Source organism: Gambusia affinis, linkage group LG12 (assembly GCF_019740435.1).
Source record: "Gambusia affinis linkage group LG12, SWU_Gaff_1.0, whole genome shotgun sequence".
Classification (NCBI taxonomy): domain Eukaryota; kingdom Metazoa; phylum Chordata; class Actinopteri; order Cyprinodontiformes; family Poeciliidae; genus Gambusia; species Gambusia affinis.
In genome coordinates, this window is record NC_057879.1 from 23,728,024 (window position 1) to 23,755,916 (window position 27,893).

At 39.1% G+C, this 27,893-nt stretch overlaps 2 protein-coding genes and 1 non-coding gene across 7 annotated transcripts in view; all 3 read right to left on the reverse strand.

Moving 5' to 3' along the window:
* Nucleotides 1-12,861, reverse strand: part of cadm3 (cell adhesion molecule 3) — a 150,056-nt gene extending 137,195 nt beyond the window's left edge. For 2 of the 4 annotated variants that reach the window (XM_044133949.1, XM_044133950.1), the window contains exons 1-2: nucleotides 12,595-12,861; nucleotides 10,901-11,058 (exon numbers count right to left, since the gene is read on the reverse strand). In XM_044133949.1, the coding sequence (XP_043989884.1) occupies nucleotides 10,901-10,991 (91 nt within the window). In that variant the 5' untranslated portion in view covers nucleotides 10,992-11,058; nucleotides 12,595-12,861. The remainder of the gene's footprint in view (nucleotides 1-10,900; nucleotides 11,059-12,594) is intronic. The other 2 variants (XM_044133948.1, XM_044133947.1) reach the window with 1 other exon arrangement.
* A 2,828-nt stretch (nucleotides 12,862-15,689) lies between these two features.
* trnar-ucu lies at nucleotides 15,690-15,763 on the reverse strand. Its single transcript has one exon. It is a non-coding gene; the product is annotated as a tRNA-Arg (tRNA).
* Nucleotides 15,764-18,612: 2,849 nt separating this feature from the next.
* Nucleotides 18,613-27,159, reverse strand: sdhc (succinate dehydrogenase complex, subunit C, integral membrane protein). Of its 2 annotated transcripts, none has more exons than XM_044134804.1 (6): nucleotides 27,089-27,159; nucleotides 26,251-26,310; nucleotides 23,101-23,202; nucleotides 21,158-21,219; nucleotides 19,077-19,240; nucleotides 18,613-18,816 (listed from the first exon to the last, which is right to left on the reverse strand). In XM_044134804.1, the coding sequence occupies exons 1-6, from the start codon at nucleotides 27,103-27,105 to the stop codon at nucleotides 18,712-18,714; spliced, it is 510 nt and encodes a 169-aa protein (XP_043990739.1). In that variant the 5' UTR covers nucleotides 27,106-27,159; the 3' UTR covers nucleotides 18,613-18,711. The 2 variants fall into 2 exon arrangements, with proteins under 2 accessions (XP_043990739.1, XP_043990741.1); XM_044134806.1 differs by lacking the exon at nucleotides 27,089-27,159 and adding an exon at nucleotides 26,551-26,707.
* Between the last annotated feature and the right edge of the window lie 734 nt (nucleotides 27,160-27,893).

Genomic DNA, 27,893 nt, shown 5'->3' on the forward strand with positions numbered 1-27,893 from the left:
AGATTTATCTCAGATTTAAAGCTGAAGCTAGCACTTGGTTCTTTCGCTTCTTACATCATAAAGTGGGAAATTACAAACACCCCAGAGCAATTTAAAGTTATGTTATTTATGGTGATGCTGCAGCTTCAGAGGAGGAGAAGATATTTATACACAGATATGTGACAATATAATGTAAACATATGATTTCCAAGGATTTATTTTCATGGATCTAACACCCATCAGGTTTTATGTCATCTAGAGACCTGCTTTACGACACTTTTCCTGATTCCATACATGACCACGCTAGTAATGACTCAATAACCGGCCGTCCAGCGTGCAGACAGTAATATCCCCGACACAAACCAGACTGGAGAACACTCCCCTCAACAGCACACAGGTGAGTTCAAAAGGGCTTTATGACTGTGGTATCGGTGATAAGATGTCCCCAAAGACACACTGGCTTTCTATGAGCTGAAGTGATGGCATCATCAAAAAGAGGCAATAAACAAGAGCAGCCTCTGCTGTTTCATTGGTGGTGGAGCTCCAGCGCTCAGGGGGGAAACCCTCAGCACTCAGACTCAATCAATACAAAATGCTGTACTCCACAGCCATGCACTCACGTCCTCTGGCACACCGTCACGGTCAGAGTTTAACACAGAAACACAATGACTACAGCGAGCACATTCAGTCATGGTTTAAAAAAGGTACACCCTCGATTTCATTTCAAAGATCAGGAGAAAAAGGTGGGGTCCTTTTAAGATTAGCTTTAAAGGTGACCTATTATGCCTCTTTGAAAATATTAGTATAGGTCTATCGGCTATACAAAAACATGTTCATTAAATGTTTTGCACCAAATAATTTAGATAATAAGATTGTAGTCTGCTCAGTTCTGCTTATATTAGCCTTTTGTAGGGCCTCTTGTCACTTTAAATCCAAATAAACTGCTGCTGGCCTCACCCCTCAACTCAATATTTACTCTGGCATGTGAAAATAACTACAAACAGATGCACAATTATGCAATTGTACATCTTTGAAAAGCATAAGAGGGGTTTCCTGCACAACAAACAGGAATCCAGTAAGTGTTTCCTGGATGGTATGTCAACAGCAAAGCACTTGTCTTTTCCAGCAGCCAATACGATTGCTAGATGAGAGGAAGTGAATGGTGATTTGTGACATTACATTCCGGAGGTTTTTGAAATGGCTCATTTTCCAGACGCCAAAGAATATTAACTTTGTTCCAAAATCCAGCTGGGTGGTTTGTTTTAAGTGTTAGGGCTGTTTTTCAGAAGCAGTAGAAACCTAAACCCAAGGAGAAAAATGTGAAAAGTATAAAGTTTTCATAATAGGTCCCCTTTAAGTGTCAATTTGACATCAATTTGAGTCACAGTTAAATGACTCCAAACAGATGGAGTCAAATTTAACTGTGGAATACTTGAGCATTCAGACTAGCTCAGGGTCAGATTAATGACTCCAAGGCGTCCAGGTACTGTTACTAAAAAAGAAGTCATTATCCCTTACCCACTGTGTTTAACTATTAAATGAGGTGTTTGGGGTTCTTCAAACACTCAGTCATCTCTCTCATCAAAACAAGAAAGGTTCTGGTGTCACTTTGCTTGGACAGACGCCATCTTTTAATTTAACTGTATATTTTTAACTGTACATCTATACTTTGATTTTTTGTCTCACCAATGGACTTTTCTCTAGAGGTCTGTGGTTCAATTATATGCAACCCTTCATATTGTGATGCCATACTGTTTTTTTAGAGGGAAGGAAATTTGTTCTGGCCACTCGTTAAAACAAAGACTTAGCACTTTAACATTTAACATGCTCACTGAGACTTACATGAAGCCCTTAGATGTTTTCACAGCTTGTTTGAGTTTTGCATTGTCTGGTATTGTAATGAATAGCTGCAAGGTTCACTTTCTTTCCATCTTGACATTTTACTTGAAAAGGATCAAAAAAGCCAAAATTCATTTTATTATCGAGGTGGTCAAAACTTGGCATCCAACTTAGTTTTGTACAACTCATTCTTTGTCTTTTTTTTCTTGAAAAAATAATGGCGGTGGAGAATCTGCTTATTTGCTTTGAAGTTTGATTTAAATATTCACAGAAATTAGAAACTCTGAAATATTATTTTTATTATGTCTCCTGAAAACAATCCAAAAACTAATAGAGGGTGAACTTTCTTTTAGGCATGACTACACACCTTCTCAGAGAGAAGGTCCTTGATCTGACCAGCTGCATCAACAACAGAAAGGGTAATTTCCATATCAACGGCAATCAATTAAATCCCTCCCACAGAGAATTCCAGGAGATAGAAAATGACATTTGGAGGTAAAGTTGAGGGGGATTTGAAAGAGTGCAACCTGATCAAGAAGAGAAGGCATCTAAATGCAAAAACAAGGATTCAACTTGAAAAAAAGGCGATTTAATGTATTTCAAAGCTGGCGTTTTTGTTTGGCTTTGTTTAATCCACTGCGTCTTTGTGAAGTGATGGTTTAAAGCCGACTCTTCGCTAAATGCAGGACCCCTAATTTTCTCGACCCTCAGCAGCTGCAGCGTGATTTGTCTCCTAATAGCACCTGAGAGGTAGCAGAGTCTGTTAACATTTTGTAAAATCTCAAGAGCCCTTCTCTCTTACAGGCTTTAAATGGCTTTTGCTATTATTATGATGGTAGTGAGCGAGATTGATCTGTCCTGATGTAATCTCTCAATGGCTGGATGGGTCTCAGTGGGTGTGAGCTTCCTCAAATTGACAAGGTATAATGGAGACTTCTTTGGACGCTCTTGATACCTCTCCAATCTGACTGCCTCACATTTAGTTGGGCAAAATATTTCTTAAAAACACTTACATTTTGTGATCCTGTTGCAAATCTGTAGAAATTAACTCCTGAATTCAACTTTCAGAACTTTCACTTCATTCATCAAATACCTGGTTCTCCAACTTTTACATTTTTTTTAAAAGCTTAACTTTTTACAGATAATCTTTTCCATATAAAATAAATGGGAAGCTTTCAAATCAGATCTAAACTTGGAGAAATGAAATGGATGTTTTTTGGAACATAAAGTAAAGTATCTGTGTTGCTTTTATCTCTGATCACAACAAAAACCACACTTAAGTTCAATTAACCATCTTGGATTGATTTTTTGTGATTTATTAGTGCCCCATCTGCTCAGAATATTACTAGCCAATTTAATCACAAAGTATGCCATCAATTCCCCATTCAAATTCAAGCATCAGCATCCTGAGCTGAGTAAATCTTCACCACAGCAGTCAGAACATTTGCATAGATTTGGAATAGATTTATTTTTACTTTCAGACTAACATTTGCTGGGTGAGTCGCCTTTGTTTAATGTCTTGTTTGAAAGCCATCAACTGGTTCAGACATTATTACAGGAGGATAAACCTCAACGACAGTAATTATACATGCTAAGCTAAGAATTCTTAGATGAACATTTACAAAAATATTGGTTTTTTTCTTATCTCGAGGGTGCACAGCTGTCAAATTCAAATGTAAGAAACATTTTGCGACACTTTGCTTTTCAAACAAACATGTGGTCAAGCAAAAAAAAAATAGTTAGAATGAAGTTTGTATTTCAAAAGTAGTAACACAAGTGGTCACTGATGGAGTAATCTATATAAATGTAGAGTTAAACAATTTAAATCTAAATACTTTATTAAACCTACCAAATTTGTGAAAAACTAAGATTCCTTCTATGCATTTTACTGCAAAATTGTAATTAAACACATCTAAAACAAGGTTTTATTCTAAATTAAAACTAAGAAATTTTAGGTAACAATGTGCATGAACTTATTGCAAAGACATTAGGCAAAAAATATTTTACAACAGCATAAATGACAATTCATATCTAATTATCCATTAACAACCTTTTTAATAACTGTAAAGTTGAAAAAGTCCATAAAAAGTATTAACTTAAGCGGACCCATTGTATTTTTTTAGAATGTATTTTACAAGTTTGTAGCAAAATCTGAAATGATTTTGTACAATTCAACTGTCATTTCATGTTCTTAAGTTAATGTAGGCTCATTACTTTACCTCACAGCTTTCACAATGCATTTTTGCAGAAAATGCTATTTTTCTAGTGGAGCTTTCAGTTTCCCTTCTTTTATGCCTATTGCAGTTCTGTAAATCTATGACGACGATATGGAGACACACTAGTGGGTGTAGAGCGAGATGAAAATCCTCCCAAGGGCCCTGGCGCCCATGGCTGGAGCTTTGTTAGAAGTTTAATCAATCAGCCACAGTGCCTTAATTAATCGCCATGATGAACAGGAGAAATAATTGGGTTTCTGCCAGACGGGAATCTGTTGCAATCTAATGTCGGCCAATCGGGATCCAATTTGTTATCACAAAGCTGATCTGGACGACAAAACACTTCCAGGATCAAAGCAGGATAAAAGTACTAGACAATGGATGTAATGTGTAAACTTTTGACAGGAAATGCAAGGTCTCAACCTCTCCAGCAATGTACTCAAAGTGTTTAATATACTTAAATGGATCTAAACAATGTCAGAAAGCTCATCAGTCTTAATAGAACCCAGGATATAGGCTAGAACATACTACTGAAGCATAGTGGAGGAAGAAGAATTAAATCTGCTCCTCCCCAGATGTTTCTGAATCAGGAGAAAGCTAATGAGGGGTGTCTAGTTTTCCAATAACGCAGCAGATGCCATTAACTGCAGCCCTCTCTGACAATACTGATCAGCCCAGACTCAGCTCAGACAAGGTAAGCAATGTCTGCAACAAATGGAAGAACACTATAGCCTCTAAATAGCCAGCACTGAGAAGAAGCCAAAATAGTTGAGTCCTATACTACTGGAGCCAAACGGAAAAATAGCTTAGACATCTTATTAATGTCACAGTGGCTAGGCGGCAATTCCCTCAGGCTCTGTGTACCTCAGCTTGTTAATGAGTCACTGCTTATCAGTCAGCCTTGTTAACAGGCAGAGGCCTCTCATCCAAACCGCCTACCGCTATTGTATGCTAGCTGTAAAGCGTATTAGCCAAATATTCCCTCATCTTGGCACACAGGAAGTCAACAGCAAATAACAGCAGAGCACACAGGAAGTGGGCTTTGAGCCAATGAGAAAGGGCTAGTCCAATGGGGAAGGAACCCATTTTGTCTGAGGATAAAGTGAACCGCTGGCAGACATGCAGAGTCTTCCCGCCTGTAAATCTTAGCACACAAACAACAAGTGCACACAGTTCCCATCCTTTAATCTTTATTTGTTACCGGCCTCAACTGGAGGTATTGGGAGTCATTCAGTGTCTCCGACCAGCAGAACTCGTAGAGTAAATAAACAATTAGGCATGTTTCTGGTCACAAAAGCAAACTTCCTGCTGGGGTATGCCGTAGATTCTAAGAGCCAGGTGGCTGATGGGAGGTCGCGCCACGTCGCTCTGCTTGTTGTCGACTGAACAGACCCTCTGCTCTCCACCACAGCCCCAGGGTAATTGGGTCAACATTACAGAACCAGGGCACAGCCGGCCAATTGCATGCCTAATCTGTGCCCTTCTGAGAGGCACTTTCCATCCACATCGCATGGCTGCACATCCAGCTGTGGAAATGGATATGTCAAATGGCATGCAATTAGTGTCTCCCTGATTCGTTCGGTTGCTCTAAGGAAGCCCGCTCGCAGATGAATCGAGAAAAAAAACTCAACTGTCCTTTTCATGACTTGACATTCATATGATAAAGAGATGAGGGACTTGGGAGTGAGCAGTTGGTCAGGAGTCATGACACAGATTCAATGGAATGTTTTAAAGGGGCAGTATTATGTAAAATAGACTCTTTTGAGCTTTGCATTATTCCCTCATTAAAACATATCTGGAGTGTTGGCTTGATTCTTTAATCGCATGTTTGAGAAATCATTTAATTTCCCATGGCAACCATTCAACTGTGCAATACACCTGCCTGGACCTACCTCCTCCTTTGACATGCAGTTTCTGAGGTTCCAAGTTTCCACCTCACAGTGCAACCCTACCCTGCGACTCCCCCAGTCAGCTTCTTCAGACTAGCGGCAGCAATTAGCAAATACCTGGTGGAACTGCACATCTGCAACACTAGTAAAAATGCAAAAGAGTTAATAGAAGAGTGCTGTTGTCATAACTTCCTAAAGGCGTATGATTTCTTTTACATCATAATAATATTTGGTAAATACGTAGCACTTTTGTAACAACTGACAGCAACGTAGCTATTTGATTGTGCTATAAAATTACACTATGTGATTGGAAAACACAGAATACTGCCCCTTTAAAAATAACATTTTCTGATTTTTTTGTTCATGTTTGTTTGAAACCAAAGAGTCCTCGTAAATTTAATTTACAGAAGACTCAAGCAGCCAAGCAATAATGGGCTCCCCTCCTTTCAGAAGGCTCATCTGCTCCAACATTGATTGCTGAGCTAAACATTTTTCCTCTCTGATACATAATGCTGAATTATTTATGTTAAGTAGACCATTCTGTTCCAGATCCTCCTTGTGTGGACTTCTCCATTATGAAGACCCATTATCTGACTACTCAACCACTCTAATACATCTTCTACTTAACGGCTCTGCCGCAGTGTCACAACAACCCCAATCAGACTGATCGGAGCAGATGTGAGCGATGGACACGTGCTCAAGGCTTACACTTCCTGCTTAAAGTTCAGCCCGGCTGTTTGGGCATTACTCACAACCGCAAAACTGCACATACAAGATTAACATACAGTGCCTTTAAGAAGGATTCATCCATCTTGAATATTTTCACATCTATTAATGCTGCAGCCACAAACTTCAGTGTATTTTAATCCTGTTTTAGGGGACAGACTCAGAAAGTAGATCATCTGTGAAATAGTTGAGAAATAGTTTCAAGAATTTATAGAAATAAAAACTGACAGCTTTTAGTCTGAAACCATTAAATGAAATCTGAAGCGGTGTCAAACAGTAAGTTGTCACTCTGCATGAGGCAGAAGACGCCCTGGACAGACCACCAGTCCATCACAGGCCAAGAAAAATAATCATGCAATAATACACTCATCCCTACAGGCAATTTATAGTGGCTAATTATGTTAACATGCATATATTGCATCATAGGAGGAAGCTAAAGTACCTGAAAGGAACCCACACATTCACCAAGGAGACCAGCCGAGGTTATGGATAAGGCTGGGCATGATAATTACTGTCACTGACCAATTCTCTCACAGATTTTACAAAAGCTCAACAGACACAACCTAACAATCCATTCCCAGGGCGCCTGGCCCTTCAGATAGAAAAGAGACACTCCCCTAGGTTCTCAGCAGTTTCTCCAGGTTCATCAGTGTTACTGCAACTGATGCTTTCCAGCACCTTACTTAACTAATATAGGTTTGTGGATTTGAAAAGCTCCCTTAAGATTTATTGAGGGTAATTACCTTTGTTGTCACATGCATCTATGCAAACCTGTTACAGAAAGGCCCTGAAAACAGAGCTATAAAATGCACCACTGTGTAGCCATTCCAATACTTATAAAAATAAAACAGTACAATCCAATTCATTCAGAAGCCTCTAAATAATAAATTATTCATTATTTCAAACTAATGTTTATTGAGAATATTAGTGAACAAACAATACTATCAAGACCAAGAAATACAGCATACAGGTCAGGGGTTAAGATTTAAGAATGTGCTAGAAAAATGTTAAGTCCCATTGAGAAAATAAAATCCTATGACTCAACTGTAAACCTACCAAAGTTAGGCCAAGGAAGCGGCTGAATCAATAGGAGAATCAGCCAAAATGCCTCTGTAACTCTGTGCAACTTAGGATGGGAATGTGTAACCAGGGCAACTTTTAGTCACAGTTTGCCTTCAATGGAAGAGTAGCACAAAGAAATCATGCTGGGGGGATATTTTCTCTAGCAGGTACAGAGAAACTCATTGAGGTTGATGGGAAGAGGAAATATAGAATAAATATGGAAAACCCTGAGAGGTTCAGGGGTAGGAAAACTTTTACAAGGCTCTGTAAGAGTGTATATGTCTTTATCCATAACCAAGTTTGCCATTTCATTTTGTATTCAGGACTCTCAGACAATGGTCACTTTGTGAAATATTGGGATTCTATTGTCTAACTTATTCTAAGTGATTCTGACTTATTTCAAAGTAGTTGTATTAAGTGAATTTGATTTTAATTAAAGTTTTATACAGGAAAAAAATTCTGCTACACTTTAGATTAAAACATGCAGATTAAAGCCGCAGTAGAGGCCAGCGCTCCATCCCTCATCCCGCATTTCACTTTCACTCTTTGACGTGTTTTCTCATCTCCTAAATGCTGTCAGACGTCTCAGGCTTAATTACTCTCGTTGACTGACATGATAATGTAAAACAGTACTCAGGTGAAACTAAAGCAAGAATTGGTCATGCATGGTCAGGCCTCCCTGTGGGCACACCTTAATCAAATGTGACACGCTTCTGAACGGGAGCCAGAATCATTTTGGGGCCCAAATAATGAACCTCTACCTGGGTTTCAATGACGAGCTACACGTGTCTGGGTCAGCAAACTGACAAGAGTTTGATATTTCATCATCAGAGGCTCAGTCTGGGGCGGCCATTTCTCCTCTTCTTCTCTTTAAGCAGCTCACTGCGCTCCGAATTTCTCACTCATCTTAGCACAGCCGGATTGTCCACAGGAGGAACACATTAATAATCTTTGCACAGAAACTAAATAGCACTTAATTCAAAAGAAATTAAAACATTGCTCATATGGAGAAATGTGATGTCAAAAGAAACTCAAAGATGTGCGGGTCTGCATACTGTACTGATTTATGGTGTGATTGCAAAAAATATGTAGGCGAGATCAGCTGAATGCAGAGGGCCCTTAAGAGCATATATTCCAAATGCAAATCAGAGAATGTCTTTTAGAAGGCTCCTTGCTTGCTGAAATCTATCTCTGTTCTCTGCCAAACACTCTGTGCAATTAAAACCCCAACTGTAATGAGAAAATGGCAACAACATTCTACCTGTGTCAATCAATTTTCAATGGCTCAAGGGCCAATCGCTGCTCACCATTTTGTGTCGGGTACAAGCTGCCCTCTGAAGGTTGTGTTACCGTTACCGGCAGGCAGTCACTTGAGAATTATGTAATTGGGAAGCACATTGGACAGTGTATTCTTGCTCACTTGGTACTCGCAGCGGGGATGATATCATTACAAAGTGCTTCTCTCATCAAATCCTCTCTTACCATCCGCCTCAGCCGCAGTTACAGTTTTAGCCATGACGAGTGTTCTGTATCTGAGCTGCAAAGTGTGTGGAAACGTGTTTGGCTGCGATCTCAGAAAGCACAAGATGATCGCCTTGTTTTTCCAGGTTGTATGAAGCTTCAACATAAACAGATGGTTTGCAGAGCATCAGAAAAAATATTGTGAGATGCTGAGAACTAAAGACAGAAACTCAGACTTTGTTTGCTTTCTCTGTGTGTTCAGAAAAGTACACACAGAGCTGACCAAAGTTTTTTCATATTTTGTCAATTTATAACCCCAAATTTTCATCTATTTTATTGGAATTTTGTTAATATAGATTAGAAAAGTATTCAGCTCATTTACTCTGTAAGCTCCATATAAAATCCAGCAAAACCAATTGCAGGTTTACAGTGGAGGTGGGAAAATCTGTCTGTTTTTATCTCTAAAATATGTGTTCCTAAAGGTGTTTTCTCATCTCATGGTTGATTGGGGACCAAAATTGCACAAAAACCTCAGAAGAAGGCATGAGTGCAACTTCCTTCTTCGCAAAATGTAAACAAAAATGTCAACAAAAATGGAGAGCCTGATTTCTCTTGTTTTTGGCATAAGACCACAAACTATTTCTCCCACTAGAGCTAGCCTTGCATGCTCATTTAGGATGTATTTACCCAGAATGCCCTGTGCTAAACACACAGGGCATTCTGAGTGGCCTGGAGTAGTTTCCAGGCCACTTGCATTCACATATGCATTGGAACCGCACCAGACTTCACTTCAATCTTAGGTCTGTCGGTCTGTTTGCTTTTTGGTCCACATCAGAGTTTGATTGAGCATTCACACCTCCCCAAACAAACCGGATTTTCTAGGTAAACAAACTAGAGTTTGATTAAAGTGAACCAAACAGGGCTGCTGTGAATGCACCCTGAGTCACTACCAAGCTACATGTTTCAGATGGGTTCCTGCTCCAGCACACCTGATTCACCTTCCTAGCAAGTTCTGCAAAAACCTTTAATAAGGAATCAAGAAGAAAACATCAAATCAGAGAGGACAGTGAGCTCTAAGTTTTGCATCATTCTATGAGAATCGTTTCTCCAGGAAAGACATTGAAGCTGGTTATAGCTGATGGGAACATTGGAATAAACCTGCAAGCTTAAGACTAGATTCCACATCAGCAGGAACAAACCAACAACCAGACTTACAATGAAAGCCCAGACCCAAATCCAACCAACAATCATTGGCAACACTTCAAGCTTGTTCTTCACAGACACTCTGTCCAATTTAGCTGAGCTAACACTGTTTTACAAAGCAGAAAGAGCAAAAACATCACTTTATAGACGCAACAATAAAATATGACCACACTTTTTTCAAGTTTTGTGTGTCACTGTATTTGTGAAAAACAAATACAACTGTGTTGCTCCTTCAATGAGCTTGCATGTACGCTGAACTCCAGCTCCACGTGGACGTCATACACAAATTCCTCAAAAAACACAACTGCACAAAATTCCACTAAGAGTCTGGAGAGGTGGGAGTGTCCCATGTGCTTAATAACGGTCCTCTGCTTCCCTTTTCATAATACAGGAAACAACAAGTGGACAGTTAGGCAGCTCCACCAGAGTCAGAAAGAGAGGGTCAGAGAGATCAGAGGCCCCAGGAGAGACACTGCAAGAATACAAGAAAGACAGATGAAGAGGGAGAGAGAGAGATGTGCTTACCATTGACAATGTTGCTGTGAACCGCAGCTGCGAATAGTGCAGTCAATAAGCTGACAATCCATAGAGCAGAGGGGGCTGATGGGAAGGCCATGGCCGGGCACGCAGATCCGCCTGTCTCACTGAAAGCTCAGGAGGGCAGAGAGGCTCTGGAGTGTCACCTGCAGGAGGGGGAACACAATGGAGAAGCTAAAAACAACAGGCTGACCGGGCAGGCCAACTGACCACTAATTGCGTCCCCAGCCGCTGAGTGAATAAACGGTTGGCCCACCCGTTACTCACGCGTCGCTCCGGGTACCCATCGATCTGCTTTTGTCATAACAAACTGAGACGGGGCGGGGGGGGCTGAGAAAGGAGGAGGATAGGAGGGGGTGATTGAAGCTAAGCTGCAACAAAGGGATGGACATGGAGAAGGAGAAGGGGCGCGTGGTGTAAGGAGAGGAGGAAGAAGATGTCGTATCCTCTTATGTTGGGGAATTTATTGCGCTTTAACGAGCTCCTGCGCGCAACTGGAAGTGAGAGATACGGGTGTTTCTGGACAGCTCATGGCCGAACCCGTACTAATTAAATGTTACGCAAAAAGGAAGCGCTGCCTCGGACAACAAACAAGAGAGAAGAAAGAGGAAGCGAGAGCAAAGATGAACCTGCTGCCCACTGAGAATTAGCTGTGTGCACGGTGCGCTCTGCTCGGCGTTGGACACGAATGTCGGGGATAAAATCAGCTCTGGCACTGCTGCCCTCCCTTCGCGCTCTCTTTCTCTCATATTAAAACACACACGCCTTCAGCTTCCCCTTTCTCACATTTCTTAAAAATAGATGCAGCCCCGCGCGGAGGTGAGCCCTCTGTCCATCTGCGGCGCGCTCACCGCTGAGAGCGAACCGCGGCAGTAGTTAGAGCCAGCGGGACGGGCGCGGAGAGAGGAGAGAGGGTGGGGTGCAGGGTGGTGCATACATGTGTGCCCCTCTGTGTGGGTGTGTGTGCGTGGGTGTGTGTGTGTGTAATGAGGGGCGCCCAGCATTTTGCATGGAGTGGGATGTGTGGGAATGGAAGGAGGAGGGGGGATTGTGGGTTATGTTTATTGTTACTCCAGCCCTTCCTGTTGAGTGATGGCGAGAAATAAAAACAAAACTCAAGCAAGTGAATGCATGGGAAATAACCCACACGCTCTCTCTCTCTCTTTCTCTCTCTGTATATATGGGTGTGCTGAACACAAGTTCCCGCTGGGCACTTGTGTTGAAAGTAATAACAGAGGCGATTATATTCATAACAACAGTTGACATTGGCCGCTACCTGCATCGTTGCGACGAGTGCCACACAAATTTTTCTAAGATCTTCTTCCGTACTTGGAGAAACAAATAAAAACCCTCCAGTCTGCCGCCGCAGCTGGGATGAGATTCACTCCCAGCGAGTTGTGATGCTTATTTTTCCCACAGAACATCGTAGCCAAAACAACCGAGGAGCGCGCAAGAAAACGCACATTTTTGGAGTAAATTACCAAGACACGCAGACACTCTTAGGATCTTGCTCTGCTTAATCCGCGTATACACACACACATACACACACAAAGAGAGACATTCCTGGAGACGGAAAAGCGTCAGCACTGACAGGTGTCTCCTGTCCGCCCAAACACGCAGCCAACAGCCAAACCCCGAACCACAACACAAACTGAAGCAGCGCACGGTTTGAACGAACACACCGTAATATTCCTCCTCCGGAGTCCGGTTCTGTTGCTGGTTTCCAGTAAGGTCCCTTTCAATAATGACTCTCCTTCTGATGCGCAGGTTTCTTTATTTATTTATTTTTCTCCCCCACCGCTGTCCCTTCTCTCTTTTTATTTTCTTGGAATAATCTCCCAGTTTCTTCTTGCTTCTCCTGCTTTGTTCCTTCGCTCTTTCCCCACTGTTTGTAGGCTATCTCTGCCTCTCCACGGTTACCGTTCACTGCAGCAAAAACAGACTGTCTGAAAGACGGAGCGGGAGGGGAGGGGACAAGGCGGGAGGGGAAGGGATGAAGAGGGGGAGGGAGGGGATTATAATACGATTTGGCCCACACCGCCGGGATAACAGGCCCAGAGCAGGGGCCTACTGGCTGAGAGCAACATGAAGGAGATGGAGCAGATATGGGATATGATATTTCTCAACGCACAGAAATATCACCATAACGTCCCCGTAACACTTCACAGTGACTTTATAGTGACCTTATCAGGCTTTGAGGAATTTTATCACTGCTGTAGAACAACACTGTGACACGGATGCTCACTTTATCTACAGTTTGGATACAGAGTACACTGGAGAAAATTAACTGGTAGATTTTAGCTACTAAAATTGATGTAGCAGTTTAAACAGAGTCAAGGTCTTTGGAAAGGGCCAGTAAAGCTGAAGGGTCGAGAATTGATGTTTTATAAACACTACGTGTGTTTCAAAAATGAAAATGATTAAGCTTTATTTTGTTGTATTTTTTTCTGTTAAAAAGGATGCTGTCATAGCCTAGCCTCTAATTTAAAGATCTGATTTAAAGATCTGCTTTATCTGCATACCTTAGAAAACATGTTTTATCCTCGTTTGTTTTGTTTGAAATATGCCAAAAAACATTGCGCCTCTAAGTTTTGTAGGAACGAAGCAATGAAGACATAAACTAATCAGTATTTCTCACATCTGCTGGAGGTGAACGTCCCTCTGCTCCAGGGCTGAGTCCAGATTCAGCTGGGAGATGCTCAGTCTTATTAAAATAAACAATGAAGGATGATAATCATTCTCAGCTCATTCCTGTTCAGTTTTTAGTCATAAAGGACAGTGTTTAGAATCAACTCAGCTCAAGGAGATTCCATGCTGTTTCTTTTTACACATATTATGTAGATGAATTGAAATCTACCAATGATGTTCCTTGTGACAGAAAACAAAAAACCTATATTGATAAAGGTTTCATTGTAAGGTATTGATAAAGGTTTCAATGAATTCTTTAAAAAAATTAAATAAAATAAAAACATTCAGAATTATTAGTAATTAGCACCACACCTGCTTGTTTTGCAGTTGATGCGTCGGCTATAGGCTACACTAAGGTATCTTAAGCTCAATGAAAACTTTAATTCTTGTTCAACACAAGTTTTGTCAACACAAAACGTCACTTTAAATAAGTTCATATATTCAGTCATAAACCCATCTAAACATATTCTCATTCTTTCCATTCCCTGCTGGATAATATGAACAATGATTGACTGAACCAACATCTTCAGCTAAATGTTAATCTAAATGTTTAGGTTTCTTTCATACCAATAGTTCATGCTATTAGAGGTTGTCCCTAAACTTTACTGAATATTACATTTACAAACTCATATGATTAAAATCTCGACAATTTCGAGGGCAAATATTAATTTAACCCAATTCACTAGTAATTTTTGTAGTGTAGACACTTATCTGATGGATTTAAGCCTACACAGTGGTTAATTTCCTAAAATGAGGAGGTCATCTGCTGCATATTGTCACGCCTCTCAGTGGGGGTATGATGCTTCTTATCGGCTGATATAGAGCCATTACCCATTTCTGGTAGATAGGCTCCTTATTATCTCCCACAGGCTTCATAATTTGCAATATGGTAATCATGGCACTCAGTCTTTGGCCTTGGGGGTCTCTTCTTAAAAATGCATAAAAAGTCATGTAAAAAAAAAAACTGAACGATTCTCAAATATACCGGATATGATTTTATGTTTACTTACTTTATTTTATTTCTTACCAGCAACAATTTGTTTGTGTATTTATTTTTCAAAGGAAACTCCTTGGAGATCTGATGTTTCATAGCTTACCTACATTTCATGCATGTGACCCGTAAGGGAATCAGGAGCTATAGCAGGGGCGGAGGAACGGAGGGGAGGCAGGGTTGTTCAACTTGCCAGAGAGGGATTAAGGATTAGTTTTACTGGCGGATTAGGTTTTGCATGTGGGGAGGCATGATGGGGTTAAATGTGGACGGTGGCGGCTGCAAAAAAACCCAGGAATCCTCGAGGGGGAGTCGAGGGGTTTTCAGGAAAATACAAAATAAGATGCAACAAAAGGCGAGCCAGGATGAGAGATCTTTAAGGAACCAGCTGTTTTCCACAATGTAGAAAAATAAAAAAATAAAACACACAAAAATAAACACACATCCAGATTCTAGATTTTGACAACGTGCTGTTCTAAAGATAAAATCCACCTTTTTACTCTTTTTTTAATACATTAAACAGAGGTCAGCCCTTTGATTCCACTACAATAACACGACATGTGGATTCGGCAATCTTAAAACGGCACCATTTCCTGTCACAGTGACACTTCATCTCTCTCCCTCTCTGCGCCGTTACACCATATTTGAGAACAGAAACGCAGCATCTGGCATCATTAAGCACTTGTTATGAGGGCGGAAAAGGCTTTAAATGCTTTGTTGCTGGCGTTGCACATGAGGAGCGGACAGCTCCAGGTGCTGAAACGGTGACTTTGCCTCAGTGAGGCTGCACTAAACTGACTTGTCCTGTTGTGTTTGTGTGATGACCGAGTGCAGTTGAGCATGCAGCCCCAGGAGCATGAAAAGGTGTGCTGTGCTGGTACACTAAAAGCCGTATTGTAAGGTTTTTTTGTCATTTACATACAAGCTTTTTTAAAATTGGATATAGATGGCATCAAATTTTTTCTTCATCTTCTGTATCCAGCAGACTGAAAACCCTTTTACAATATATCACAGATGCAGAGGCTAAAAGACGCATTTGCCTTGATTCAAATTCATCAATCTGCCTCATCCTAAAAAAAATCTGTACCAACACACAGACATCTCTGCCGGGACTCGAACCCGGAGCCTCTGGATTAGAAGTCCAGCGCGCTATTCCATTGCGCCACAGAGACTGAGGCACATTTTTTTCTCCATCAAAACCTGCTTTATGCTCCCCCACCCATCGCTGTGCAGCATCCGTTCCATCCCTCAGCATCAGGACCGCAGCCTGGCACATTTACCGCTACCTGCCGGTAGGGGGTGCTGGTGTAGCCACATTTCCACAATTCCGTCATGAAACAAACCTCTACTGCTTGAAGGCATGTCCGCTCTTTGAAATATCATAATACCTAAATTACTGGAGTTGAGATGATGCATTGTATGTCCATCAATGGTTATAAGCCAGTGAGTTATTTTCTTGAAGTGAATAAAAAGACTGCTTATAAGTTCAGTTTTAGATTTATACAAACATTGTTTTAAGCATTTAGATTTCAAACGAGCCGTTTTAAACTCATAAAACCTCATAAAAGTATTCATATTATCAGAGTAACATTATGTCTTAGAAGTTCTCTTAGCTCTGATTGCAGGGTGTCTGATATGCAAATGGCTTCCTACATGAAATCTAATCAAAGCTACAGGCAGTTTTCAACTTGAGCTAGAAATCCACTGGGACTACAAATTACTTTTGACATACAACAGGAAATTATTTAAGACCTATGGCTCCCTGCTAAAGTATTCATACCTCTTCTTCTGGCTTCATCTAGAAATCGTTTTCCCCCTCTATTATTTCCAAAATAGCTCAAAGCTCAATCAGACTGGATGGAGAACATCTGTAAACATCTATTTTTAAGTCATGTCCTAGATTTTAAGTTGGATGTCTGGACTTTAATTTATCTATTCTAACATATGATCCTGCTTTGGATGGCTCCATCCACCTTCTCCTCAACTCTGACCAGCATTGCCGTCACTCCTGAAAGCAAACATTCCCACAGCATGATGATATCACCACTTTATCTCATTTGGTCAGAAGTCTTTCTTCCATGTTTGTAGTGTCCCCACCATTAAACTGCAGAGGAGATTTTATTATTGTTTTTATTCATCAACAACTTTCTATTTATGCTGTTTATTTACAGGGACAATGTACATTTGATTATTTTTTTAGTCATGCAAGCATGGTACCTGTGCAGCCAAAAACTGCTCATTTCCGTCTGCAGTCCATGAACAGGTTGATGTAGTCCATTGTGGTTTGACAAATCATAAATTGCTGAAAAGCTGGTATAATTATTAATTGCATACAGTCTGATAATTCATTATTTAGATCTCACTAAAACCAAACAAACAAACCAAACAGAGAATTCATAAACAACTGTTTTCATCAATAATAAGTAAAAATTCTGCTTTATCTATAAGAACATTTGAGGATTAAAAAATAAAACAAAAAAACTACAAGTTGTCCACACAACAGACTTCACTGTATCACTGCATCTCCTTCACAGTCAACATGAGACTTTCTGGGTGTTTTCAATTCTAGCTTTCCTTGACAACTTGTCATGTCAGGTGAATGACCATGTAGATGCACAGCTTTAACTTCTTCACAAATGTATTCCTAACCTGTCTGCCACGTTCCTCTGCCAACTTCTACTAGATTTATAAGGCAGATGTATGTATCCCGAGAATAAATAATAATAACTATGACTTCGGAGAGTAACTGGACACAAAAAGAAATGAAAACCTTGTATAATTTCTTTCATCTTCACAGGTGTGGGCTTATATTTCTTAAACCACATAAAAGTGAGATAAACACATTGAACTTTTTTAGGCTGCAAGATGACAGAATGCAACAAAACTAGAGATATAAATACTTCTGCAGTGTACAGTAGATCATAAGTAATTTTCCATTGCATATTAATAGTAATTTGTAGTCTCGGTGGATCTCCAGCAGAGGTCAAAAAGGGCCGGTAGCTTTGATTAGACTCCATGTAGGAAGTAATTTACATGCCAAACTCACTGCAATCAGACCACACATACAGGAAGATCTTCAAGCGATACCATTACACAGATAATTATTTTAAGCTGGCAGTGGTTAAATATAGACACGTTTGGCCAATTATGGAGGTGACGTGAATCTGAAGGGAATTCAGCACCATCAAACGCACAAACACTTGAGCTTTACAATCTCTGGCAGTCACTGCAGAAACACTGGTTTGCTGCGATAAATACGTTAAGATCAAGAGAGTTTGCTGCCTGAAACCTAAACTACATCCAAGGTGACATATATTCAATTTGAGTCAACAGTAATAGGTTGATAAACCAATTCTGTTGGACTAACTAGACATCTTCCTTCTGTTTCTTTAGAAATTTTGTTGATCTAAACAGATTTTTGAACCAGCTTGTGCTTTGCTTGCCTCAGAATTTTCCCTTTTACTCATCATCTTCCCCCATCTGCATGTTTTACTGTTTACTTTATAAATGGGGTTTGGATTTGACATAACATCAGAACTCTCTTTCATTCTCACTGCAGGACAAAAGCTGTTCAGCTCCTGTGTTGCTCAGAGGGAGGTAGAGCCAGAGGCAAGCTGCTGGTGAGGAGCAGTTTCACACTCGCAGCTTCCACCAGTGGCTCAACACTCTTCCTCTTCCCTGATGTTTGAAAAATGCATGTGAGCATCTTTAGGCTGCGGAGAGGCAATAAACCGCTCGTCAGACGCAAATATTACAGGGCTCACCCTGCACAGACTGACAACATCGCAGCTCTTCTGGCAGGGAGAAATGATCCATGAATTTGACGTCACTGAGTGATTAGACAAATAAGGAGATAACATGTAGGTCACATATAATTTTAGCTCGTGGTTGTTATTCACACCCAGACCAAGCGTGAGGTAAACTGGGTCATATTAGCATGCACACTGCCTTATGTCACTCTGGATGACCCAAAGGTTTTCAGCACAATTAAATGCAAGAAAAAAAATACTCAGCTTCTGGCTACAGCATAACATTATCCTTTATTTTTGATGAAAAAAGGTTAATAGCCGGCCACAATGTATAAACAAAACTTTTACACTTCATCTAGTCAATGATCCCTTCACATCAAAGTCAAAGCTATGGAGGTGATGACAGACAGGCCGATGACGGTGTAGCCGGTGCTGTACACCTCTGGAATTTTGAAGCCTTTCCCGACATCCCAATACTGTAAAAAAAATAAATGAATAAATCAATGCATATAAAGCAAGCCATCACGGAAAAAGCATCGCCAGATTGTATATCTGGATATGCAATCAGCTTTCTATCAAAGGAAAATTAGTTCTCCATTTAGGCTGAATGAGAAATCATGACAAAATGCAAAACCAAAACAATTACAGAGTTCTATCAGCTTCAGAATCTTAAACAGAATAAAAATGGTAAAGGAGTATATTGGGAGGAATCAAAGTCCAATATTTGTCGACTTACCAGGTGACGGATGCCATTGTAGGTGTGATAAGACACGGGAAAGGCAATGCCGAATTTTGCCAGCCCAATTAGGAACGGACCGACGGACAACGAGTGGATCAGGTCCAAGTAGTGGGTGTAGTTTCCAGGTAAGATCAACGCTGCCATGGCAAAGGCTGAAATGGCTGGAAACAGACAGAAGTGAAGAAGAATAAAAACATAGGAGCTAAAACAAATACTAAAAAAAAGAACAATGTGCAGCGTTTCAACACATTTCTCATGTCAGTTTTATGGCTCAGCCTCTAAATATGCAACATCTAAAAATCATTGAAAGGAAGGGAAGACGGATGGACAGCAGACATGTACATCCGGATGATGAAAAATGGCTGAAATAAAAACTAGTTGGAAGCGTCAATCAGACAAACATGCAAAAATAACTCAGCAGCATTCTGTTATCATTCCCCTTTCGTGTGAGGAATGAGGATGTGTTCCGGTTAAATGCCCGTCAGCACATTTACAGGTGAAAAACCAACATACACACATGCAGAAAACAACTCAGCCAATCAGAAATGGATCATGCACACAACCCCAAAAAACATGGATGAAAAGATGAAGGATTGATGGGGAGGAGGGATGACTGCATGGGTGGACAGAGGAATGAATGGACAAATGTAGACAATGGATGTATGGCTAAGAGCGTAATGCTATTTACAGAAAGACAGATGGAAGAATAGATGCAAAAATGGATCAGAGGATAGACAGAGAGATAAATGAATCACTGGATGCACGGATGATAAAACAAAAGGACAGATTGGAAAATGAATGAATAAAAAGCAGGTTAGCAATTATTAATTGATAGACTAATGTAGGGAGGGACAAATGGATGCTGAATCAATGAAAGGATGTACATATTAATGCAACTAAAGGATAAACAGAAGGATGGATGGAGGGAAGAGCAGATTGGTGATGATTAGCAGAAAGATAGAAATGATGGTAGATTCTTTCATGAATGATATTTCTACATATATCCTATATTATACAATCCAAGGTTTAAAAAACATTTACAAAGTTGGCAGCTGTACCAGAATAAGGTTAAGGTAATTCCTCCATACTGTTATTTTCTTACCATAATTCTCCACAATGGCTCATTAGTCATCCATTACTTTATTTCACAAGACTATGAATGAATCAGACGGCTGGTCTGTTACTTCCCAACATATAGGGAAGTAATATGTTCCCTATATTACTGTCCCTATGTTGAGGAACATATAGAGTTCCTCAATTCTGGTTTCTCTATCACTAAACTTCAAAATGAAAACCAAACAGCGGCTCTGCATCTACACACTGGCAGTCTATTACAAAACACTGAATGCAAATTTACCCTTTGGCTTCTATTGGTTGTGTCTGAATAAATAAAAACTAAATGTCTTTCCATTTCCTTTCTGAAAGAAAAAATAAATAATAACAACAACAAAACAAATTAAAGCAAGACCCTTCACTCAACTGTGCCACAGTAAAATAATGGCTGGAATATGTAAAATAAGTACAGTTAGAAATACAGCATATAGAGCTGATCCACAGTTGGTGACAGGTTTAGTTTGCTGGCACATATGATATGTTGACAGAAGGTTGAATGGAATAAGTGAGTGATAGGGTGCGCCACTGCAAGTGGCAGCCCAGAGAACTGACCTTTATTGAATACATAAACATGCAAAACAAAACTTAACTTGGCTTTTACAGCGTCTTTCATCAATGTCAGTGGCTCTTTTGTGCAGCATCCCCGCCATTCACATTCAATGCTTTAGAGCAGGCATGAGACTAAGAGTCGCTAAACTGCCTTTCCACAGGTTTAATTGAACAACATTTGCTTTTTTTATTCTAGTAAATGCTCTTAAGAGAAATCAATAGCGATGGGAGTAAAATGCCCTGAAGAGATTTTCAGGGTCAATCAGGAGTGACTGCAAAGCACAGCCTCACTTTGATATTAGATTTATAGCAGCACAGACTCATACTGGATAGGAAGCAGTGTGTGTGGGTATGTGTGTGTGGAATAATTTCTTTATGGTAAAAGCCAAGCACCACTTGGAGGAAACAAGCTTTACCTCCACTGAGTCCTACTCCGGTTCCTCTGTGTGTGATGGACATCATCATGGGAATGGACCATCTGCAACAAACACAGGGGCCACATATTTACCATCGCTGGCAGGTAAAAATGTATATTTATACAACAGAAATTCAATAAAAAGTTATTTTACTGGACTACTTGTTAGAAAATATCAAAATGTTAAACCTTTATAGGACATAGATCCCTACAAACGGTGATACATTTCAAATTAATATTTCAAAAAATGTTGATCAATATTGCTCACAGCTAATGGAAAAATTCATTTTTATGAACAATACAGATGTTTTCTAATTGCTGCTGCCACTAGTCTGTAGGAGCTGGTGGTGCTTTGTGATACTCACACAGGGGATGGCTGCCACAGGGGATAAGATTCACAGCAACAATTCAGATATGTTTTTGATGAAGGAATAACATAATAAACATAATGTCAAGAATAAAAAGTATTTTTTCCATAATACACTTCCAGTAACAGTAACTTTGATACTGCTTTTGATACTCTCTATTGTTCCTCCAAACCCTGGGAACTGGATTTCTAAATTGAACTGAAAATATACTTTTATCTGAAGACAAGAGTTAAACCTTAAATAGGTTTTAATTCACAATCCTCTAATGTCTGTGGTCTCAAACTCCAGTCCTCGAGGGCCGCAGTCCTGCAGTTTTTAGATGTGCCACAGGTACAAAACACTGGAATGAAATGGCTTAATTACCTCCATCTTGTGTAGATCAGTTCTCCAGAGCCTTAATTATTCTATTCAGGCAGCAGAGGCACATCTAAAAGTTGCAGGACTGCGGCTCTTGAGGACTGCGGCTCTTGAGGACTGGAGTTTGAGACCCCTGCTCTAAAGTCTGTTGTTTTCCCTGCTGCTTGTGCACCTTCTTTCATCACATTTTCTCCTTCTACTAAACTTTCTATTAATACATGTAGATGGAGCATGTTGTGAACAGCCAGATTGTTTAGAAATGACAATTGTCCAGTCTCCTCCATGATTGTGTTAGCGAAACATTGTCAGCATAAACAAATTCTTAAATCAATATCCTTTTTGTATTGGATGTATAAAGGTAATATTGTAATTTTCTGAGAAATATATGTTGGGTTTTTATTATTTAGCAGAGTTAACTTCTTCAAATACATCACTCTATGTGTGTAAAAAGAATCTATAGGTGTTTCACTTTTTAACAATAAAGGAAAATGAACTTTTTGATATATTTCTAGTTTATTGTGATGAGCATGTAGGTGGGAGTGAAACAAACACCAAACAAATCTTGATTGACCTTCACAGACATTAAAGGTGAAATAGCAAAACAATGACAGGAGTTGTACAACAAAACTACAATCCACGACAGCAACTTTTTCCACAGGCACATATACAAGTTAATAACAGGTAAAACATCTCTATAATTATCTACATATATTTATTATGTTTATGCCAAAGGCAGTGAAGGAATCTGAATCCAACTATTAGACCACAGCAGGTAACAACAATACATTTTTAGAAATGTCAGTGCAGGAGGTAAATGTCCCTCTTCATTAAAATGAAAACAGTGAAATTAATTTCAGAAAAAGAACTTTGTGAAAACTTACAAAACACTTATTAAAAGTTTTCTTAACTGCAGATTTTATGATGCTAGCGACTGGCTATTAATACATTAAGATGTTTATTGCTCTAAATATACAGCAATGCTGCCGTCTCCTGCTGTTTAATTGGCTTTAAAGACAGAAAATGCAGCTGAATACCAAAATGAACCCGTTATTATTTTTGCCTTATTCTTGGTTTGCATAAGATCTGCAGTGTGTAAGGAAATAAAGATCACATTATATTATATAAGCAGCACTAATGAGGTCAGTTTGACACCTTGGTAATCTTAATCTGTTTAGTTTTCTGAGCAACCCACACAACACAAAGATCAGGTTGTACGTACTTGTAAATTGTGATGTGTGGAGACATGGGTCTGTTTAATTTGGAATTTTTGGCCCAAAACTTGTTCATCTCCTCTTTAGCTGTGGTTCCCATTGGAGCAGCACTGAAACAAAGAACAGATGATTTAAACAGAGGCTTGCCGCTGCTTATTTCACACTTTTCATGTGCGGATGCTGGATTGTGTGCTTGTCATTTTGGCTCATCTACATTTCATTACTTTAACTTTTGGTGAATTTGTACTTGAATATTCCGGGTATGAAATGGAGCAATCTACTGTTCTGAGTATGAGCCAGTTTCTATCTTCCAGGATGATTATTCATACCGGCTTTGTTAAATATCTTATATCAATATCAGACCAGAATGTGGTCACTTTGTGTTATTCTGGTTTTATTTCAGATCACAAGCTGTCATGAGCCATTTCATATTGGTCAACAAGTCCAAGTAAATGGTATTTAAGTGCAACACAAAGTCCTTATAAAGTAATTTAAAACAATCAAGTTTATTTGAATATTCACATTTCAGCAACAAGGCAGTTCAAAGTGCTTAACATTATAAAAAGCACAAAAACAGAAAGTCCTAAAAGACACCAAATTCAATAGAGAAAACCAGTAAACATTACATTTTCTTAAGTGTCATAGTTACACAAATTTATTGTTTTATTTATTATAGTTCAAAATATAAATGTGGAGTTTTAGTTAAGATCTAGTTATACAAACATTTTTATAATCATTTTTCTTCTTAAGTTTTTTTTAATACTGGCTTTTAAGAATAGACCACTGATCTCAAGCCCAAAGAAAGAGTTCCAGAGTTTGGAGCCACTGAGCGGATCCTCATTTTGGTTTCATCTCAGCTGCTCCAGGTCACAGGACCTCAAGGAGCTGCTAGAAATATACCGTTGCAGAAAGTCTTTGATAAAACCTGAAACGTGTCTGTGATCAGCTCTCCAAGTCAGGAAAATCATCTTAAAGTGCCCTCCAAGATGAACTGGAAGCCAGTGCAGTTGCATCTAGATTGGAGGTATATGTGATAACTAAAAGGATTTTGTCACGTTTTGTCATTTTGAAAAACTTGCAACTGTTCGAGGGAGGTTTTGCTAAGGAGTGTTTATAATGCATCGCTATGAAAAGAAGAAAGATAAAGCATGAGTGATTATCTCAATCTCAAGATGTGAGTATAAATGTAGCTTCATTTGGATATATTTTTCAGATGGTAAAAACAGGAACGAACCACAGGCTCGACATGTGTATCTAAACTCAAACAAGAACCAACGGTTATGCCAAGATTCCTAAAAAAAAGAATTGGCTGAAAAGGCTAATTTTCAGATGCAAACTGAAAAGCAGCTCACTTGTTTGGTTGGATCAGTAGACCTTTTCACAAAACATTTCAAGATGGACTTGAGACAAATTAGTATAAGTTGTGATGTGTTTAAAATAGGAGGAGAAATGGCAGATTAATCTGAACATAACTGACAGGTAGTGACAATGCCATTTGTGTTGATTAATCAAAGGAAACGCCAATGTTGTGGCTCGAGGATGTGATGCAATTATAGTGTCTCAGCCAGCTGTGGGATTTGAAGTTACAAACAACAGAACTCTTTGAGGGGAATAGGAGGAAGGATTTTGAAACAAGAAAAGTGTTTTTGTTATCGTTTCAAAAACAATAGTACACAGAAACACTTCACATCCACAGTTCCACCTCACGACTCTTTTGGTTCCACAATGTCAAACTTCTTTATAAAATCTTAACCCAGCAATTTATAAAAGACATAGGTGCCACAAAGAGAAGTGATATCTAGGCCTGTCACGATAAACAATAAATCAATTAACTGCACGATAAATTAAAACTATCAACTTCATTTTAATTATCGGCTTAATCGTCTCTTCCGGCCTTTTTCTCTTTCTGTTGATGACACTGAACAAAAAAAGGCTCAACTCCACTCTTCTCCACTGATCCTCCCTTCCTGATATCCTCAGTGTAATGCCCAGAGCACACTACACCATCTTAGAGCTGTCAGCTGATTGTTGCCCATTTTCAAAACCTAGAGATCACACATTAGCCGAAAGAAATCCTAGGTATAACGGATCGATCGGGTTCGATTGTGCTGTGTGGTGTCCAACAATGGGCACAAAATAATGGCTAGAAGTCTAGTTAACTAATTTTAAAACTAGGCATTAATCAATGCTTTACTACAATCTACCTGCAATGCATGTGGCTCTAGTGTCAGTGTAACGTCCTGACTGAATGAAAATCCTTATAACCTATTTATGTCACGTTAACAAAGAACAGCTGAAAAGTTACCGGGTTTATCAACTGCGTAGCAATTTTGCTCCAACTCCTCCCCTTGTCATTTCTATATTCTTTGTACACAATGTTGAATAAGCATTAATTCCATTGTTTCCACATATCATGTGCTGGACTTCTGTGTCAGCTGTTCAGGATTCCCCTCTTTAATGGCTACTTGTCACATTAAACAGGCTGCATTGCTCCCAGTTGGAAAACCCCTGATTTAAAACAGAACAGAACAGCCACAACAATCTACCATAAAACACCACACACTACAGGATGATTGGTTACGAAATCACAAGCAACAATTTTAGAACGCCCAAAGTTCTAAGATTGTCTTAAGGGGAAAATCGGGGCAAAAAATTGTGTAGTGTGAACTATTGCTTCAGGTAGTCGATGTGCCCATCTTCTCTATTTAAATCTAATGATTACTGAAGGGCAATATGGTAAACAGACTTCATAACCTGTACTCTTTTGGTTGAATGCAGTATTTATTTCCACTTTGGCTTTATGTTGTTTAGTTTTTAATTCAAGTACATTTTTTGTTAATGGAGACTGAGAATATATTTTATTTTTATTTTTGGTTGTTTTGTTTATCAGTTCCAGTGTTGGGTGTTCTTTTGAAAATAAAGTGTATTTATCTTTGGCAGGAAATCGCATGCATTATTACGTAATTTCCATTGAATCAATGTAAAAAAGTCTTCAAACAATATTATTGTTTATCGCAATAATTTTTGAGACAATGAATTGCTCAGCAAAATTTGTTATCATGACAGGCGTAGTGATATCCAGGAACTGTTTTAGTGAGAGGTTACTGTAAGAAATGAAAGATTATTCATGTGGATTTTCACACAAGCTCAAAACTTACTGTCTGTAGAGGATATGGTAGTAAGGTTTTGAGAGACAGACACCCTGACGGGCCAAAGTCCTGCAAATAAAAAAATAAAGGAAAATGTTAAATGTAGGTAGAAGCAGGAGAAGCAGAGCTGCTTTCAGCTAAACACTGAAAATAAAAATGAACAACACAACACATCTTGTAATACATATTTATAGGAAAATATAATGTAAAGCAGTTTAATGCTTTACATTACAAAACTGTTCTTTTAAATGTCAATCTATATCGTACTTTCTTTCAAAACATCTGACTGAAATAACTAGCGCAGCTCACCTCTTACGAACTCAGGTCAGAAGGAGACGAAGTAGTTTAAAAGCATAAGCATGTTTTAAAATTAAACACTGATTATCTCATATCACTTTCCTCTGTTCACAAAAAGATATTAGAGGATATCCTCTTCAGAAAAGCCTCCAGTCAGCAGGCGCACAGCTTTAAACACAAGTAAACAAACCCATTAAAAGCAAGTAGATAAACTCCAGCCGACTAAATGTGTATCTATTCGCACAATAAAGCGTAAAAAGAGGTAAATACAATCGTTTCAATCAGCCAGTTATTATATTCAGTCAAAGTCCACTAGGTGAGTCATTCAATGCTCCTGGATACATGTAGCTTTAGCCAGTTAGCTAACTATGTCGCATAGCATTCATAAAAAACGTTCCATTGTGACCGGAAATTTGAAGTCACATTTCACCAAATATCCTCACCCTTAACAAATTTACGTCCTGTACAAGTTATTGTGACATGCTACCCAGGGAAAACTGTGAAAAAAGCTGTCACTGAGCCCAAAGTTTCAAATTACAGACGTACTGACCTTAAAAGCAGCGCCATGTTTGTCAGGCATTGAGCGGAAATGACGATGTGGATGTTGTTGTTCCAAGCGGGGTGTTTTAAAACAGGAGGCAGATTAAGGTAAACGAAAACAGTTTCTTTATGCATGTGAGCTTGTATTTTTTTAAACTGCATAGCAGTCGGATCTAGACAATTAAAATAAATTAAATTTTAAAATATCAATTTAAATATATCATTAGGCATATGTTTTATTTTTTAATATGTATTTACTTTTTGACCACAGTTTAATCCAAAAGATTCCAGAAAATGCATTTGTAACCGTTACTGAAATTGTAATAAATTCCAATATACAAGAAAAAAGTCAATACATTTTTGGTGCATTTGTTTTTTTACTGTATAGTTTTAAAGAATAGTAAAAGTTATGTTTTATTAAAAGGATATTAACGTAGTAACATTGGGACATTTAGTCATTACTTAAGGGATGATTATTTAGATGCTAAATGGAGATAGAAGGCAGCATGCCCACAATAATCATTATGTTTGACAGATATGCAAAAAATTGAATATGTAAATCATTTCTGGTCTGAGTAGATTCCCAAAATCCACCTAGAGCAGATTAAAATAAACAGAAATGTTTAATAAAATAGTGTTAACTTAAATCACTCAGTTTTGTATACTTCCTTTTTTTTCTCATCATTGGTGGTGTACAGCATACACGATGAAAGCTTAGAGGAGTTATCCAGTCTAACCATTATTAGCATCTGCTAATCTGGAAAAAATCAAGAGAGTTATATGTGCTGCTGGTTTGGTACTAATAGTTTCTAACA

Bases quoted from the DNA above. Each gene is read 5' to 3' on its own strand.
- sdhc (XM_044134804.1), bottom strand. The intron at 21,220-23,100 runs GTACGTACAACC...TGTTTGTTGCAG, and splicing joins CCACACATCACAATTTACAA to ATGGTCCATTCCCATGATGA. The intron at 18,817-19,076 runs GTAAGTCGACAA...TTTTTTTTACAG, and splicing joins ACAATGGCATCCGTCACCTG to TATTGGGATGTCGGGAAAGG.